Source organism: Thermobia domestica, chromosome 18 (assembly GCF_964235325.1).
Source record: "Thermobia domestica chromosome 18, izTheDome1.hap1.1, whole genome shotgun sequence".
Taxonomy (NCBI): domain Eukaryota; kingdom Metazoa; phylum Arthropoda; class Insecta; order Zygentoma; family Lepismatidae; genus Thermobia; species Thermobia domestica.
In genome coordinates this window covers 13,726,563-13,746,872 of record NC_137471.1, presented here as the reverse complement: position 1 = coordinate 13,746,872, position 20,310 = coordinate 13,726,563, and the positions used below count along the sequence as shown (strand labels likewise).

The following is a 20,310-nucleotide window of genomic DNA, read 5'->3' as shown; positions in this document are numbered from 1 at the left end:
GGCTTTCGGATATGTAGCATTAAAACTAGTGCTAGGTGACCACCAAAAAGCACGATTCCTATCCCACTGAGTCAGGACAGGACGAAGCTTGTGGGCCCTCGCGGAGGTGAAGTCAAAGGGAGCAGGAGCGTCAGCAACGTTGGGTATACGCGCAAGCTAGGGTAGTAGATAGAAGTGGGTTTTGGCAATGATACGAGTTTGAATAGTACTACTCATGGTTTCATACTAGTAACGCTCCATTTGTAAACGTAAAATACAGTTTCCATACACTGTGCAGAAATATACTGCCAGTGGAAAGTAGCATCTATTAGCTTCATCTTTCATATGCACTCACTTATTTTATCCGTCGTAAGTACTTGTAATCATTACATACTAGTAACCCTACACTTGTAAACCTAAAATACAACTGTATTATTTTGCATTTCATTCTGTCTCCAGCAGAAATCTGTTTCTTATAAACATGTCCTTTGATGCAAAATATTGAATTTTATGTGTAAACCTTCTAAAATATAAACTACACCTGCACCATCAAATTTATATAGACTTAGAAGAATATAAGGATAGAACAGTATGGAACAACTTTTATTCATGTCATGTCAATATCAGAAATAATATTATTGTTGATCTAGCAACGGAATCAGCACTCCAAATAAGAATAGATTCCCATATTAAAATAAAATAAAAGAGAAAACAATAAATAAATAAAATTACTTACAATGCTAGCGCGACAAAGGCCCAGTGACATTTGAACACTTCATACTTAACTGTAAATGCTTTAACTCGCAAAGCAAAAAATTTTTAGAAATATTTTATTATCAATTAGGAGTTTGACTTATCACTTGTAAATATTTATTAGCAGAGAATAGCTGTCGCATTATTAAAAAAATATTTAATGGAGGGCACAGGGTTGGTCATAGGGAGACCCCATATAAACAATTTTCCGGGAGGTCCTCAGCTACAACATATCCAGAAATCTTCCAAATTGGACAGACGAGGAAATGCAATGCTGTTTGTACGGTGGTGACCTTTAATGACCTCTGAAGGTCACAAAGTTAGTCATAGGGAGTTGGTCCCATATAAAATTGGCCAGGAGGGTACTCAGCTGCAACATATCCAAAAATCACATAAAAAGGACAGACGAGGAAATGCAATGCTTTTTGTACGCTGTGACCTTTGGTGACCTCTGGAGGTCACAAGGTTGGTTATACGGAGTTGGCTACATACGTATAAACAATTGACGGGGCGTCCTCAGCTACCACATATCCAAAAATAACCCAAATCGGACAGAGAGGAAATGCAGTGTTTTTTCTACGATGTCCTTTAATATTTAACCATCTTATTCCAAGAAACAATTTCAAGTGACATGGGTGAAAAATCCCAAGTGCTGCGACCGAGGTTAGTATTTATCCATTACTTTACAAAGGGAGAAATAGTTTCAATAACTACTCAACAGAGTTTAATACTTATATTCAACAATTATTATTATTCGTTAATCTCAGTTTTTCGAGTAAATCCGTACCGTATAATGCATACTAGTTGATTAGTTAGAACGCATTATCCGCCATAATAACAAACATTTTGATGCAATTACGTTTGATACAATTTAGCACTGATAGTTGTCGACATGGACTTAATATCCGCAACAACAACTAACACCTATTTAAGTGTTTAATGAAAGAAAGAGAAATTCTATCTACGAAGAGTGCAAAGAATTTTTTCTTTGGAACAAATTTATAATCTTATTTCCTTTATCCAACTTATCCACCTAGGAAATACCTCTGTTTCTAACTTATCTCATTTACGTTGATAAAGTCGGTAAGACCAAGAAAAGTAAATTTCTACAACTTTTCAGGTTTTAGTTTCTTTGTTTAAAAAAAAACTACAATAGGGATTCAATTTGTTCATTACAATAGGATCCATATATACATCCATCGCATATTTACTTCTTTTTTCCGTGCAGTTTTACTATACGGATACATAGTATAAGTAGGAGTAGGGATAGTACTAGTAGGAACGTGTTAGAATCCCCGCAGAGGTTCGTTAGATTCTGTTCTCGACCTAAAATGGGCAAATTAAAAGACTTCCCGAAATTTTTCTGTACGTTTTACAATCTGTGGATCCGTATAGTAAAACTGCACCCTTCTTTCATTACATTTAAGGCATTAGTGCTGTATCGCCGTACCAATTTGAAATCGAAAACAAAAAGAGTACAAAAGTGTACTGCATTCGCTTATATTTGGTTGGATACATTACGTTAGATTACGTTATATTAGGCGTGCAATATTACAATACGGATCCATAGTATAAGTAGTAGCAGGGGCGTATCGTAAGGGAACGCCAGTATGCCCGGCATCCCCTGTTAATAAGAAAAAATACGTATTTCAAGATATATAAATTGTTTGCTTGTAATTATCACAATTATTCCCACTGCAATCTTCTGAATGCTCTCTCGCCGTCACGCCTTACTGTGACAAGCGGAACCTACGCATGCGCGTCACTCAAATGCACATTTTCTGTCTTTCCTCTTGCCGTATGCTATGTTCCTTGGGCTTCCAGGCCTAGTACAAGCATCGGGGTTTTGGTCTGCTTTCTGTTGAATGCGCATGCCCAACTACTTGCTTTCGTACTCTCCTCATCGCTTGTAACTCTACATTTTGCTTTAGTTATACGCTGGCGTATTCAAGTATTTCCAACTCTATATATTTTGAACTAAGCTATAGTTTCTGTACAGAACATACGAGCGCCAACATCAAGGAGATAGAACAAAACAGAAAGGGGTTTAGTTCAATGCTTTTTTTTTTAAGCATGTCGGTTATGTAAACAATAGTAAAAATAGTTATGCTTTAATCGTAATAAATGCATCGTAATTGTAGGGCCTAATCGTAATTAAAGGCAAACTATTAATCTTCATCAGAAATACATGGTTTATCCAGTGGCGTGGCCAGAAACTCTTTGAGGGAGCTCATACTCACAAGCATAAATATAAAGCATTCTGTAGAATCACGGTCACAGATCTGATAGGCCAAGAGAGCCAGCACTCCCCGCCCCTCGCAAAGATTGCTTAGGCCCTTCAGTTACTGGCACATATCCTGGGGAGATGAAGGTGACATATCCCCTCCAATCTTGGAACAGGGGGGCTGTTCCCCCCATTAATCCGATTTGAAATTGTGATGATTTGTATCCGACCGCCACAAAGAAAAGTGAGATGAAATTGATGTCCCTTGACTAGTTTCATTTAAAAAAAAAAAAAGAGTCGTATTCTTTAATATTTCATTGTCATTAATTATTGTTAGTCTATTTTCAACTATTTGTTTAATTCCTGTAACGATTCCTATAATGCAATTGTGATTATCATAATTTTGCTCAAATAACAGTATTGTTGCGCCATACATAGTTAATTTTCTTTCGTAACTTTGGGGAAGTCATTATTTATATTTTACAAAACAAGTGTCCTAAAATTTCAATTTGGATCATTGTGAAAGCGTAAATAGAAACATATCAATTATAAATTTTCATGTATTCAGATTTGAGAATGTGTTCACACCAGTGATTTGTAATACTAATATGTACCACAATTTCATCTACATCGCCTGGTATATAATATACAACCGATTCATCTACTGTAATATAAGTCTCATCTCTCCTCCCCCCAGAATAAGCCTCAAATATGCCTCCTTCCAATGTTGAAGACAACTCTGCTCCCCTGAACCTCCACAGTATTGTTTTCCAACTTCATAAATATTTTGAACATCGCTTTAAAAAATATATGGGAACGGTCTTACCCGTCTCCCGAATATTGAAGACAAATTTACACCCCTGCCTTCAGTATCTGGATATCTGACAACGAAATACATACACAGAAACATGACCCCAGAGTTGGTTTAAGTACTTTCTATTTCATCTTCAAATCATATGCGTATAGACTCAGGCCCATATTCACGAATGGGCGTCTGAGTTCCGGACCCAAGATGACAAATTTCTAGAGGTGACTTTTTCAAGAACGAGATTGAAGTATGGTATGCGGAGAACGAAGCTGCCCACGAGAAAGAAATAAAGGGAACTATACTGAAAACAATGTTCATACAACAGTGGGGCCGAGATTTCTCGTCACAACGGTAGCGACAAGAAGGAGCTGAGACAGTTGCTTATTGGCTTCTAACGTAAGCCACGCATTTGCTTCTGTATGTCCCACTAGGCCACCAATTAGGGGAGGTCTCCCTTCTAAATTTTTCATAACCCTATATTTCCCCTCGGAATAGCTATGTATTGCTGATTGCAGTACTATTGTATCGCATAAGTGACTAACTTTGGCATCCCCATTTCGGAATATCACGCTACGCTACTGAGTGGTGAGTTAGAAGCCTCGCAGGGGTTGCTTGGGTTCTGTTCTCATCATGAAATGGGCACATTAGACTTACCTTTTTTTTTTGGTACGTTTTACAATCTATGGATCCATATAGTAAAACAAGTGAACCTCTCCGTGAGTTGAGTTGATTTTAGTTTAGCGTCCCGTTCAGCAGCGAGGCTATATGAGACGTGGACCTACTGATTAACGTGGAATCCGAACCACATGAGCTCCCGCCGGGAATCGAACCCGGGTCTCCCACGCCAAAGGCGCGTACGCTAAACCTCTCCGTGAAATAGTCCATTCGCTTCCATATACAGTGTCGCTTACAATATCAAAAACAACCAACAAATTCAACTCTTTTTTAACTTTTACTTACCTGAATTTCACTCATTTTTTACTCACAAACAAACTTACATAAATTCTTCAATTGAGCGGTAAATTTCCTAAAATTGGTCCGGGGATGCAGTACTTTATCCAAATTTAGTCTTTGTACATGAAACATTCATTTAGTGTGGGTGGATCTACATCCATCGGTGCATATTCACTTGATGAGAGATTATGCGTCATGGGTATAAATACAGCAGTGTTACGTTTGCCATATAAACTGTAGCATATAACACTATTCAACTTGTAGTAGATTGGCCTTAAAAACTAGAATGTTATCCAAAACATTCAGAGCAGATGCACACCAAGAGTGCCGCGCGATATCATGGGAGCGGGTCAACGACGTTAGTTATATGCGTAAACAAGGAGAGTGGAAAAACAGTTCTTCTCAATTAAAACATATCTCTTACGTGTCATCATTTACATATTTACTTACAAATTACAAAAAGAGAATTTACCTTGCACTACTTTCCACATTTACAACTCTTGTACACAATATATATTATTTTCGCCATTACTCAGAATTTCAGCATCAACACAAAAATATAAAATCTTTCAGAGTACATGTACACTCATGTCCAAAATTATTGTAGCATGTCTATAAACATGTTGTAGGCATATAATTTAATAACGAATTCGCTCGGTATTTCTTATAATGTTAGTATGTGTATAATCGGCAAAGATATGTATGTGGCAAATTTCATGTCAAAAGAGCAGTAAATAACAACAATAAAACGAAAATAAAACTTTCTTGTCCATTTAGCAAAATTTTATTTTACTCATTCTAATTTTCGTATTTATAATTCTTTTCCTATGAAATTTACCACAAATATACATTTCCCGATTACACACATAGTACCAGTATTAAAAGTACCCTGCAAAATCATTATCAAATTATATTCTTACAAGAAGACAGTTATTTATATGTTATTTTGGACATGAGTGTACTTACTCCAAGGTCACTTCAATAGTTACGCCCCATTCCTTCACTCGTTGGCATCCCCTTTGCATACCTTGCATACTGCAAATCGCTACCTGCCGATATTAGTTCATAGTTTTTTATCGTTTTCATATCAAAACTGTTATAAGTAACTAAATGGAACAGATGTTCGCTACTATTCGAGAATTGAGTTCGTATATTTGACAACAATCAAGCAATTCATGCTGCGATTTGTTTAACCATTTACTTTAGCACTGTCCATATGACCTTAAACTAATGCAACCTAAACATGATTTATAAATATAGTATTCAAATAGAAGCTCAGGTTAGTAAATTTAACTATCATCATTATGAATTCTGTTTCCAACAAGAACTATTTATTTTAAATAGTGTAGTTATGATAGATTTTGCTGCCCCTCGAAACTTGACCCCCCCCCCACGTGAAATGCACATGTTGCACATATAGTAGAGTCAACCTTGTGTGTTTGTAATTACTTAAATTGAAGTTACGCTCTCCTTCTTTTTACAGAACAAAGTCAGAAATGGAGAGAAAAGTTTCCTTACAAACATTTCTTTGGAAAATCACAAAAGCCCCAGACATGAGACTTTTTTTCTGTGTGATGATATTTGTTGTTTCACTGACTAATATTTATATTGTCTACAAATTACCAGTCAGTAAGCCTAAGAAGATGGAAGAAGTTACTAAGAAGATCGTGGTAAACATAACTGTCAGTAAGTATATCAGTATATTTTTATGTCAGTGGTTCTCAAGCTGCAGTAAATGTAATCAGTAAGGCAACCCAAAATCATAGAAAGCATAACAGCAATTTACACATATGGTTGGTACCTTCAACATGGTTGTGGTTGTCTAAGGGTCCAGAAGAAACGAATTTTAAAAGCATAATAAAGCATAACTGGAAAATAAAGCATCATTTAAAACATATAGCACAATTTTTGGAAAATTCTGTTTAACTGCGTTTAACATACTGTATTAATATTTTTAACCAATATTTACAGTACAAAACCTTTGAGAACATAGCAATGCATCAATGAAAAGCTTATTTTTTATTTCTGTAAACTTTTCGGTGTAATCCTTTGAAATGGAGAAAAGAAAAAAGGAAAACCAGAAGAAAACTTTCCGCCAACAATGAATAAACAATAGTTTTATTCTAAGTGTAACTGCGCATTTATGTATGATGATTCGAAATTTACAAAAAGTGCACAAGAACTACACATGTGTACCTCTTGAACTTGAGCATTTTTGGTGGCATCTTTTACTTTCTCTTTCTACCTCTAAGGGGCACACAAGTGATTAAAAAACTGACTCCAGTAAAGTATGTTTCTTTATAAGTGCATTAAGTAGAAAGTTCAATAAATATGAAAGAAACTAGTTGCATAAAATATTAATAAATAGATCAAGATATTTAGAATATTTAACGTATAGTAAATGTTATACATTATACACGATTTATGTTAAACAATGATTGAAATTTACAATAAAGCATAATTTGGAAAAATATAAAGCTTAATTAAGCAAAAAATAAAGCATAGTGTGGGTTGCTCTAGTAGTGAGCAACGATTTTTTTTTTTTTTATAGTAGTAGGGTACAACTTTTCAAGTAAGAAATTATCTGTAAGAAATTACTTCATTACCTTGCTTTCAAGTTCCCATTTAACGTTTCTCCCCCTCTCACAACATTTCTTGCATTTAACATTTACACAATTAGGCTAAGAATTCTACTTTTTAACGTTTATTAATCATCTTTTTTGACTGTTGTCGCTACGATATGTAGATTTCGAGAATAAATACAATATTATCATGGAAATAGAGGTAGTCATGGCAACGAAATCAACTATGGCTTCTACTCTCATATGAGCCCAGTTCTCATTCATGATATCTGAGCATTTGAAATTAAGAAATAAACGCTCATACTTTGTTCTGAGAGATCTTGGGCCTTATTCAAAGTCATTTTGACGCATGTTTAGAGTCATACTAAAGGCCTGACTACTACAGGAAACTTTAGTATGGCACTAATCACATGTCAGAACATCTCTACATAAGGTCCCTTACGTTTAATCCTGTAGCTGTAAGAATTTCTAAAAACAAAGCTAGTTAAACAAAATTTTACTTTTCCTGGGTATAACTAGGTAAAATTAACTATTTTGTCTGAATATAACAAATAGCTCTGCGAAGTCGAAATATTTAACAACTGGCTCTAGCGAACCGACTGAATAGCACCACTCACCATATTTCTTCCTGTCGTTGCTCGATAAAACTAACAATTCTCTGCAATTTTAGTTACAAATTAAGAAAACAAGAACCTACATTTGTAATAATTCAAATCATGCAAAAGATTCAAAATGAAGTTTTATTAAAATTTATACAAAATCGTTGAAATAATGATATGAATAAAGTTATATAAGTTTGTATACTATTTTCTATTGTGTAACTTCGAGGTGAGGGGCAGCACATATTTTTGGGCCTAAAAGCGCGACAAAACATCCAATCCAAACCTGCTTGTTGGGGCAATATTCACAGTGTCTTGTGAGACAAAGCATTTTACTAACACACAATTACAATTTCTAAATTGAGGAACATTTTGATTATGATATCGACGATGTATAACTGTATGGAAAGAAGCAAGTCACGATTTTACTCCTAGGTTGTGCAAACACATAAAGAAGTAATGGATTGTAACTAGATTGAATATGACTAGAATACATTTGGTACTTTGGAAACATAAATTTTGAAATTTAGGTGGGGAAAAAATAGTTGTGTCAAATAATTTGTAGCTTGGTTGGGGCTTATTAAACCATATGAGCCGTGGACCTAATCGAACATTGAACGTCAATCAAATGTTGTCCTAACGAAGATTGAACAAAATATTAAATGCACTTGAGTATTAGAAATTATAGGTTTTAATTTAACAAAAATATTACATACAGGTTTAATTCCTTTTTCCAGATACAGATTTTGTGATTCCAACTGCTCGTGGATATCTGGTGGATACAGAAGGATGTCGGATCCCTGATTATGATCCATTTGATAAAAGTGTTCTTAAACATATCAAATATAAACGTCCACGGAAGTGTTCTCCCTTTCCACCGTTGGTGGAGTCTAACGCCACAACTATTTGGATTAATAAATCTGCTTTAAAAGTATTCGGTATAGTAAACCCTGATGATTTTAGATGCTGTTACCGAAGTTTTCGAAGACGTGAAGGAGATCCAAAGGTTAACAAATTCACTTTAGAACATCTTCTAGTGTAAGTACAGCATAGTCAATCTTTTCGCCTTGTATAAAGGTAACCAAGAAAGTTCTTACGCTTTTTCACCCATTAATCTTTGAAATCGATATGTCACCTAAGAGGTGTTTGGAAGATGAAAAATAGTCCCCATCAGCATCGACAACCTTCTGCCAACGTTCTGGAAGGCCATGGATTCCATCGCGGAAGAACTTAGTGGGCCGTGAAGCGAAGAAGGTATCAAGGGCATTTTGCACCTCTACTAGGGATTTGAACTGGCGTCCTCTAAGGTGATTGTCCAAGGAATGGACCAGGTGATAATCGGACGGTGCAATGTTCATGGAGTGTGGCGGATACAATAGTGTTTTCTTTTCAAGGCGTAGAATGGTGTCCTGGGTCATCCTAGCCACATGGGGCGTACGTTGTCCTATAATAGGAGGTTCCCTTTGTGATTTAGAAGTGCGGTTTCCAGAGTTTTGAGATTCTATTGAACATGGTTCAACTACTGACAGTACACAGTTGCATTGATGCTCTGACCAGCTGGTAGCAGTTCTCGATGTACGATGTCGCGAGCAGTCCGTCAAACACAGGAGGACCTTCTGGTGCAGTGCTGGTTTCGGCTGTTTTGAAACCGATTCATGGGATGCTAATCAATGATGACGGCACCATGGAGCTTCGTACATGACCCATCTCTCATTACATGCCAACACCTTGTGCAGAAATGGCTCCTTTCTCAGACGAGACAACAAAGAACCACATGTGTCTGCTCGCGTTGCCTTCTGGCCCGAAGTCAAATCAGGTGGGATCCATCGACCCAAGTCGTAGTGCTTCCCAAGTTGATGGAGGTGCTGCGGAATGGTTTCTCCACTCACACTGAATTGAAGTCCCAGTTCCTCACATTTCTGTCCACTGTTCACCTCAATTGCTTCCTGAAGATCTTCATTTTGTACATGTGTTGGTCTTCCGGCACATTGTGCCTCTTCGAGTGTTTAGTCACCGTTCTTAAACTAGTTAAGCCACGGTTGCACTGTCCGCGTAGTCACGACACACTCACCAAAGCTCTAGCTTATATTCAGTCCCGCTGCATCGGCGTTTGACCCCAGTTTGAACTCGTACAGCATACACGCCCTTATGACGCTCTATGGAGGTCCCATGTTCACTCTGTCCTTACGCAAGTTCACGGTGTAACTGAACTGTCACAACTAGCTAGTATGTTGGATATACCCAGACTAACAACTGACCTTCGCCTAATCTCCATTGGCATTCAAGTGACAATGTGAGGTCCAATTGAACACAGACCTCCACAAAAAGTGACAGAACTTTCTTGGTTACCTTTATAATTTTGCGAATAATCTTGTAGGGAAAAACCAAGCTACTTTTGCTACTAAATATCAGCTAGAAATGTGAAAGTATAAGCATTCGTCACTTGCTTTAGTAAACATGTTTAAATGAACACCTAACAGTCGAAATCTGTTTGGGGGCTGGCACCATTTAGCCCCCCTTGGGTACACTTCTGCAGCTAATTGTCATATTTGCAAATTCAAAATTGAATGGATTTATAAGTTAATGATCGGCAAGTGTCGTTGCTTTGTAGCCACAGTAATTCGTGGATTTTTCACTGTAAATTAATTCTTGAAACTTTTAATTCATTATTTCAAATAAGTTATAAATCAAAAATTTTACAATTCGTATGGGGTGATCGTAGAGAAACTCAGAAGTTATGAGAAATTATACCTATTATACAGCAGTATTTGAAAGATCTTTTGTAAATTGTTACACAGAACGATCGACGCAATCTATTGAGCAAATATTCATGTTTCACGTTTGTTGCGCGAGACAAGTGTTGATAATCGAGACAAAGAACTTGTATACAGTTCCACAGCATTGTGGTATACATGCTGAAGGAAATAATTTTCATTCTGGAAGAGTTTATAACACACCCGTATCCACGGGGGGCAAGGGGGGCCGGGTTCCCTCCTAAACTTTGACTGGCCCCCATAAAATTTCACGGTAGGCTTGCAAATGAACTATAATACATATGGTGATGAAGTATAATATGATTGGGTCGGGCCTCCCCTAACTTCTACTGCCCCCCCCCCTAAATTTTTGGGCTGGCAACGGGCCTGGTTCATAAGAAGTTAAAATCCGAAACCACTATAGCACGTTATGCAGAACTACAATCCAGGAACTGTTTCAATCGTAAAAAAAATCTGTTAATATATAGCAAAACAAAAATATCTAAGAACTTCCTTGTCTCCATGTGGCGCGCATTTGACGCGAAAGACATGGATTGGTTTCCGGTAGGGGCTCATGTGGTTTGGATCCCACGTTAAATTGTAGGTCGATGTTTCATATGATCATGCTGCTCAATGAAACGCTAAACACAAATACAAGTAAACCTACAACCAAGAAATACCATTAGTTTCCGTGTGCGGTAACCGTGTGCATGGGTTTTCTCGGGGCTCTCCCGTTTCTTCCCACTTTCTTCATTTCACCATTTCACTTATCTCTCATCATCACAGTCTCCTTTAGCCTAACCGGCATAAACGTGGGACGTAAAACTCAAAGATTTAATTTCATGTTTTTGACAACTTTGTGTCACATTTACCGCAATTGAATTTTCAACTGCTCATGGAATTCCAGAAAACCGTTCTTGTTTAGACGCAGATGAACATTACATTTGGAATTCTTTATAACTGTATGTAACTTCCATTTTAGCTACTTGCAACGCTGCCTTGATTTCACAACAAGAGGCCAGTGCGCTACTGCATCTGTCAACACTTCAATCTTCGGAATTGCCTGCAATGGACCACGATGCCTCTTGTGTTGGAACTCTCTATCAATGGATGAGGACGGGCGCCCTCTTTCTCGTTTCGCAAGATCTTTTCCTTCCATACAAAGAAATGCTACGACTGCTGTTGTGGAAATTCTTCTTTCAGCTTCTTCTTCGGGATCCCTAGGAATTCACAGTCACTGCGGCAGAGTAAACTGGAATTTTTTTTTACCTTCTCAAAAATAATTCCCGAAATACAGAAACAACCCAGTAATCCTCCCTCAATCAGTGTACGAAATTGTTGGCCAGGGAAGCAACATCAGTGGACCACATAAATTCTTGAGGTTCAAAATCCGTGAGTTAGGTAACCCAACGAACGCCCGCTCCAAGATTAATTACCCTTGGTAGAGCAGCTAGAACAGCATCATGAAGTTGAACCCACCTGTTAAAAGAACAAATCGTAAAGAGTGTTATGTGCAGAAGTGTGGAAAACGCTGGCTGACGAAATGGCAAAAGAGAGTCCTTGCATACTTGTACTCACAGTACACAGCACAGTACCAGAAAAAATATACGGACACCAGATGCGCCGATGAGGAGATAACAGTCGGGGGACTTAAAGAATCTTACAATTAACTCAAACGAGGGATTATATAAACAAGTTAACTTACTTCAAATGACTATACATACAGCATATGCGTATCAAATAATATACGGATAGATTATGCGGTATATATAGTAGTTTTTTTTTTTTAACACAAAGGCTTGCGCTGAGTTTTGAAACCATTAACAGTAGTCCTACATCCAAATTAAAGTACTCGTATGAATGGATCATTCATTAGAAGAACTCAGCCCCTAATGAAAATTTTGGGAATTTAATAGGGCTTGAGCTCCTAGGTTCCGGCGCCACTGATTGACACGTAATGTTACTTCGCAAGAACTTGTCCGACTTCATTATTTGTTAAATGACTTTTGAAAATGCTAAATATTGGTATGAAGTAATTTATTTGTAAACATTAAAAATGCAAAATTCGATAACACTCAAACGAGTTGCAGAACATATCCATACTAAGCGTACTTCCCCTTAGGTTACAAATATAACTTAGGGTTCCTGATTTGTATAATATTTGTGGACAATTACACATTCAGACACAAGGAAAAAAGAGGAGAATATAGTGTCAATAAACAGCAATTTAAAAATGCACGAAATTTACGCATAATATCAAGTATAGAACCATTAACAGAATTAACTCTGTAACTCGTTTTCTCCATTCATTTTTCTTCCTTTATTTTCAGGATTACATCATTACTAAATTTCTCCACTGAAGATTATCTTTCATTTAGCAGCTTCCAACTGGAGCTTAGCCTTGTAAATGAAACATTTTAAAAAGTGTAAATGGTGAGAGGGAGAATCGAACCCGGACCGCCGGATTAGGAATTCACAACACTAATCCCTGAGTTATATTGTACTTACATGAAATTCAGAAAATTAACAACAACCGAACAACTGCCGTAACAAATTAACTCAAGAGAGTAGCTCTAACAATAGCTGGACTTATTAAACATCAACATATAAGAAAAAAAACAAGAGAAAAAAGAAAAACAAAAAAACGAGACACACTGAAGATGCAATTAGGAAGAGCACCGCATGATATTTCGCTGGTGGGAAAAAACGAAAATCTGGAAATAACAAGTAATCTACGGTGAACTGATGCGGTGGACGGCTACTAATACGGCCTAACATCGCCGTCAGAATTTTCCAAATTGGGGAAGCACCTACACACTGTGTATAACGGTGGTCCAATGTATCTTCTTTATTGCATCTTTCGCAAATCGCATCAGGTGCGCATTGAACAGCAAATAAACGCCCACGAGTAGGAATGAGCTAATGGGCAACTTTAAAACAGGCTTCTTGCATGTAAGAAGGTAACACAGAATCAAAAATATTGACCCAGACTTGTGGCCAAATCACCTACGGAAAATAGTGGAATATTGTAAGGCGCGTCTGAGGACATGTTAACTCTGAAAGGATACGATAATGTACGTGCATTAAGATAGGCGGGGTCTATGATCATCCCAGCGTAGGTTCAATTGCGAATTAAGGTCAGAACATAGGGCGGACACTGGGCCGCAAATTGTATAAAAGGATGGCTCAAAGGATATTTATAACTCTGCCAGAAGCAACGAATCCATTGCTGTGTTACAGTCTCCAAGAAGAATATCATTATAGAAATAGCACATGAACAATGTTTGGCATTTAAGTCGAAGATGAACGAAACTTAATCCCCACGTAAACGCGGAAGATAAAGTGCTGTACGGGGAACGCGGAAAAAGAAGCCACGCCAAATATGCCAAAGAAACTGAAATTCAAACTTACGTGCATACATTTCCGGTAGGGGGTAAGCTGTCGCCCGGTACCACAGTTTTGCAACCACATAAACGTTAATAAATTGAATATACGATGTAATAAATGGAGTATTCGAAAACGGAAGGAATATAACAGTTGATGTACCTGTGATAAGAGTGGGGACCAAATCTAATCATAATTCTGAGTTGGACATGACGTGAAGGGAATTCCTAGGATTGTTAAAGATGTGACATGAGGTATGGGTGGTATATCGGGCGCACTTGTAGGTAAGTGAAAACCATGAAACTGTAAAAAAATGTGTTTTATGTATGGGTGGTATATCGGGCGCACTTGTAGGTAAGTGAAAACCATGAAACTGTAAAAAATGTGTTTTATGTATATTATAGTGGAGACCAGAACAACGTGAAAATCGCCGCAAAACTGGAAAACATTCCATCATAGCTGCGGGATCCACTCCTTTATGTTTAGATCGTCAGATATTTTGGCTGCGAAACATAAAGGGGCCAGGAGACGATAATGTGGCCAATCGCCGAAGTAAAGGGTCTAGCACAAATGCAAAAAGCGTGAAAGGCAAGTCTCGTTTTAACAATAACGGGGGATAAATGACCATTAATCTGAATGTGAAAGTTCGCTGTAGCATAAAGATCGGAGATGACCTGCCAGAAGGCAAACAGGAAGCCCCAGGCTTCGAGAGTTAACGCTAAGAAGCCATGATCGATGCTGACATACGCTTTTTCCAGGTCCATCGCCAATACTCCCGCCGGGAATGAAAATACGCAAAAAGATATCTGAGTAAAAGAAGAGTATTTTTTTTTTTTTTTAAAAAAACTTTTTTCCAGTATATACATGCAGTACAAGCTATTGCTATGTACGTATTATTGTACTTAAGAAACATAAAAGTCATTAGTGATATTTATCAGGACCATCTAAAATGTTAGTCATTACTGAAGAATGTCTCGAAAAAAATACATACCAAATTCTTGTAATATTTCGAGAAACGTTGTGTTCAAATTGGACAATGTTATGTGCCTGTAACCGCTGAATATTCATAAGAGTTAGACAGTTTTTATATTACAAGCACTTACTTGTTTTGCAGAAGAGCAAAAGATGAAAATAGCAGAAACACAAAAACACGTCGTTCTTCTACCGCCAAACTCCTCTCATTCACAGAAGTCGTCGATAGGTGTTCTACTAAGAAAGAATGAGTTGACCGGTACCTCGCGAATTCGTTGTAATCCTGTATCTACAACGATACTTTCAAATATCTAGGATCAATATTAAAGACCAAAACCATACCCATGAATAAATAAAAAGTCGACTGAATACAGAGCATTCGTATTGTTATTCAGTTCAAAATCTTTTGCCGTCGCGAATTTTGTCGAGAAATTTGAAGCTTAAAATACCAAAACGATAGCAATGACTGTTATGCTGTATGGTTGAGAAACATGGTCACTTACTCTGAGCGAAGAACATAATCTGAGAGTATATGAGAATAAAATTCTGAGATGAATATTTCGACCCAAGACGATCGGGAAAGGTAAATTGCGGAAACTCCATAACGAGGAACTACATAATTTGTACCGTTTGCCAATCATTGTTAGTATCATCAAGTCTAGGAGGCTCAGGTGGACATGGTATATAGCTAAAATGGAAGGAAGTAGGGACGCTTTCAAAGTTTTACTGGAAATCCAATCGGAAAACGACCATTAGGACGACCTAGGCGCAGATGGGAGGACAACATTGAGATGGATGTCGCAGAAATAGGAATACAAAGAAGAAACTGGATCCAGTTGGCTAGATATAGAAGTCAATGGAAAGCTTTTGTGAACGCGGCATGCAACCTGTGGGTTCTGTAGGTCACAGAGTTAATTAGTAAGCTACTCAAACCTATTGTAGCATTTGAACAATAGTTTTCGTTGAGATAGCTATCCTGATAAACTGGAACGCAGTCTTCTCTTTTCTTATGACAATGCGCTGTGCCAAATGGCTTGCCATGCGTGTCTTTTGCTTTGAATTGATTCAACATCTCCCTGTTTATACTTTGCATCGTCAGATTATCTTTCGTTCTGTGCCAAGAAGACACATGAAAGGCAAGTATTTAGGCATGGACGAGGCTGTTGTGGATGTTGTAAATGACTGCTTACGCACCAGGAAAAACATTTTCAGAAACTGCCAAATACAAACTTTATGGTCGCTATCACGTTGCATCCCCTGGCGTATGTTTAATTTTGACTCATAGGTAACTCAAAAATGTTGTTAAAGATTATTCTATTTTTATTTGAATTCCTTTGTTTTATGTCATATATGTAGGAGTATTCCGCAGAGCAATGCTTCAGTGTTGGCTTACCGTCTGTAAGCATAACATTAGATGGTAGAAATTAGCATATGTAACAGAATTAGATGGTAGAAATTAGCATATGTAACAGAATTAGATGGTAGAAATTAGCATCTGTAAGAGAATTAAATGGTACAAATTAACATCTCCAACAGAAATAAATGGTAAAAATTAACATCAGTAACAGAATTAGATGGTAGAAATTAACACCTGTAACAGAATTACATGGTAAAAATTATATAGAAATATGCAATTGACATTAATAGTTATAATATAAAATTGTATATTTTTGTTTAAATTAAGATCCACGTCTTCCACTGTAGTACAATAAAATTTTATATTACATTCAAGGACACAATAGCTTTTGGTGCAATAACAATCGTATATATTTCAACTAGAATTTTTCTGTTTCAGATACAGCAGGAGTTGCAGATACTTTTCTGAACCAGTGCAAATTAACGAGGAATTCGTTAAAATAAACTGTTCAGTATATGGAACAATCAAATATCGAGATTATCATGCTTTTGTTCCTTTGAAACGTGAAGTGGAAGAAAGGTGTGAAAACTTGACATCTAACTCTGAAAAACCTAATCAAAAAAGACCAAAAATTAGTGTGTTAATCCTTGGAATTGATTCACTGTCACGGTTGAACTTGTATCGACAAATGCCCAAAACACTTTCTTTTTTGAAAAAGAAATTGCAAGCTATTGAAATGGTTGGATTTAATAAAGTTGGTGATAATACATTTCCTAATATGGTTGCTGTTCTCACTGGAATGACAGTAAAAGAATTGCGGAAAACGTGCTGGCCAACCACTTATACAATATTTGATGATTGTCCGTGGCTATTTAAGAATTTCAGCAAGGAAGGATACAGAACAGTTTTCGGCGAAGAAAGTCGTCTTGGAATGTTTAACTTTGGTAAAATGGGTTTCTTGAAACAACCAACTGATTACTATCCTAAAACGTACATGGTATTAGCATTATCAGAAGGTGTACATCACTTGAATCGTTGTGTTGGTCCTCGAAAATCAATTAACCTTATTAACGATTACATCAGAAAATTAGTTTTATCTTTCCGTTTTAAATTATATTTTGCATTGTTTTGGTACGTTAGTTTATCTCATGATGATCTTAATGCGGCAAAATTGGGAGACAAAGACTATAAGTCCGTTTTAAATGATTTGTTTAAATCCGGAGCTTTAAATGAGACAATTTTAATATTTATGAGTGATCATGGAGCACGATCGAATTCTCGCATCAGAGAAACATATATCGGTTATACAGAAGAACGTTTACCTTATTTATTTTTCGTATTTCCTAAATGGTTCCGTAGTTTGTATCCAGACGCCATTTCTAATTTACAGCAAAACTCGCGTAAATTAACAAGTCATTTTGATCTTCATGAGACTTTGAAAGACATCTTAGATGTACGCAGAATTGAACGCAGTTCTTTGATAAAGAGATCTCAAAACCTATCGAACCAGTCACGAGGAATTTCTTTATTTCTTCCGATACAAACCAGTCGAACGTGCTATGATGCTGGTATAGAGGATCATTGGTGTATTTGTGAACCAGACTCCATAAAGCTTTTGGAAGCTAAACCGAAAATCCGAACAGCTGCTAAATTCCTTATAAGTCATATTAATGGTTTCTTGAAACGTTATAAGCAGTGTTCCAAATTAGTAATTGATGAACTTAGGAACGCACTTATTCGCATTCCATCACAGTTCACTCGCAACAGAATTACTCAAAACAGAGACATTATTCATTATATCATCACTATTGTAACCAAACCTGGTGATGGAATATTCGAAAGTACACTTGTATACCATCCAAGTAATAATTCTTTCGATACACCAACATTTGTTAGCAGACTTAATAGCTATGGTAATCAGAGTATATGTGTGACAGATTATCGAATTAAACTATATTGCTACTGTAAAAAATTCCTTAAAAACTACGATTATCTATATGGATAAATTTTAGACTTGTTTTGTATCAGTTTCTTGAAAGCACAGTTTAAAAAGCATTATTCGTGTACCTTATTCAATTCACAATCTTTTACTGGTATAATTTTTGCGCTCGACCCTAGACACCTGTATCAAGTTGCTCACAAAGAAGAAAGTGAGGTTAGATTTACGTTGTAGTTGGAATACCCGAGTGTGACGTATTATCATAGGAGTCAAAGGAGAACAAAACGAGCCCTGCGGAGCTAATAACCTCCTTCGCTCGCTAACACTCGCTGAGCTGTTTCAGAAGTAAGTAACTTTTTATTATCGATAAGGTCGTGTGTGTAAAATTTATGTATTATATATGACCTACAAGCAAAAATAAGTATTGTTTTCATCTTATTTTAATGAAAAAAAAATAATAAAAATTTAAAAAGTCCATCAGCAAGGTTCGAACTTATGCCGAAAGCGATTTTTATTAGCAGCCTCCGAGGACTGACAGCGTCTGACGTTTGCTTTCTGCTATATGTATGCTACGTGGCTAGAAACGGATAACTCCAACCAATCAGAACCGGGTATTTAGTTCCTATGGCTAGGGTGGAGCATCATTAAAATATATGCATTTTACTCATCGAAAGATAACGTGTGTCTTTGTTGCTATGTGAGAGTGATTTCTTGGTATTAAAAACGTCATTAGCTTTGATTGGTGGTAAAGATCTCATGTCTGTAGCTTACTGTTAATAGCTTTTCTTCAGAGATATCTATGTCAATCTTGTAACAGTTATGTTGTGAAATTTAGAGCTTTATGGATTCTTATTTATACAATGTAAAGTACTGAATGTAGATATATCCTCGCAGGTAATCTCGTAATAAAAGACTACCCCGCATATTCCATCTTGATTGACAATAAAAAGTGGTTCAGTGGTACAGAAAAGACTATTGTGGCAGATCCTCTATTTATAACATCCTTGCTCTGCCCACTCCGCGCCAGTAAGATCGCAATGTTTCGAGCTAACAATCATGGTGGAAACGAGAGTAGCCAATCAGACGTGCCTATTCAGACGATGATCGGTTGTTTTTTTGGATTTATTGAGTTCATAGGATGAAGATACGTATGGGTAGATCCTCTCTTTTGTATCATCCTTGACACTGACGTACAAGATTTCTAGAAAATTCAGCCATGTCTATTAATTTCGTTGAGTCTTTCAGTGAAATAAAAGAAAATGGCTGCCTTACATCATGGTGAAGTCATAATGAAATCATAATGGATTGGATTGACAAAATATGATTCAATTATTGTTACTGATTGATGCTGGCTTAAGTGATAGTTCAATTACAATGATTCTTACGATAATCTGTAAGATTAATAAATTACGATTTGTAATTACTGCCAAATTTAAATGTCATTTATTATCAAATAGTATCAACAGTACCATACTTGTAATTTGGACTGTAAGTTAACCACAATCATTTTATACTACATTTGTCAACATTTTTTTGTATCTTGGTAACAATTTTACAGTAAAAGCTTAAGCAATCTTTTGAATAAACATAATTATATTACTTTATACTTCATTTTAATTTGTAGAACCAAATTTTCAGAAGCAAAAAAGGTCTAAAATTAAGATTTTATTTGCAATACGTTCAGTTATTAAACTTCTTAGCCACTCAGTTAACAGTTGTTTTACTATTATAACACAACAATGCCTAACATAATTTCATCGTATCTTTTAATAATCATTGTAACGATTGAATTGCCTAGAGTAAAATTTTACAGGTAAAAATTCCTTGTTAAGAGTAAAATATGATTACCGGTATGTTTGCCTTGTAATAGACAAGAGTATACTCTAGATCCGTGATTGTGTACAAATATTAATTGATCTTTTCTGCACGCAGATTGTAATAATGTCGCCACTCTGATAACTTTAAAGTCTCTGCGCAAAATAGGTTCTTTCTTAAGACTTCAATAT

At 36.5% G+C, this 20,310-nt stretch overlaps 1 protein-coding gene across 2 annotated transcripts; it reads left to right on the top strand.

The window, feature by feature from the left end:
- The first annotated feature begins 1,203 nt into the window (after positions 1-1,203).
- On the top strand, positions 1,204-19,885 carry LOC145674919 (uncharacterized). 2 transcript variants are annotated; one of them, XM_081745175.1, is made up of 4 exons: positions 1,204-1,395; positions 6,202-6,404; positions 8,637-8,937; positions 16,804-19,885. In XM_081745175.1, exons 1-4 carry the CDS (start codon positions 1,364-1,366, stop codon positions 18,368-18,370), a joined length of 2,103 nt encoding a protein of 700 aa, XP_081601301.1. In that variant the 5' UTR covers positions 1,204-1,363; the 3' UTR covers positions 18,371-19,885. The 2 variants fall into 2 exon arrangements, with proteins under 2 accessions (XP_081601301.1, XP_081601302.1); XM_081745176.1 differs by lacking the exon at positions 1,204-1,395 and adding an exon at positions 1,435-1,815.
- The last annotated feature ends 425 nt before the right edge of the window (positions 19,886-20,310 follow it).

Bases quoted from the DNA above. Each gene is read 5' to 3' on its own strand.
- LOC145674919 (XM_081745175.1), top strand. From the start codon at position 1,364: ATGGGTGAAAAATCCCAAGTGCTGCGACCGAG. The intron at 6,405-8,636 runs GTAAGTATATCA...TCCTTTTTCCAG, and splicing joins CGTGGTAAACATAACTGTCA to ATACAGATTTTGTGATTCCA. The intron at 8,938-16,803 runs GTAAGTACAGCA...TTTCTGTTTCAG, and splicing joins ACTTTAGAACATCTTCTAGT to ATACAGCAGGAGTTGCAGAT.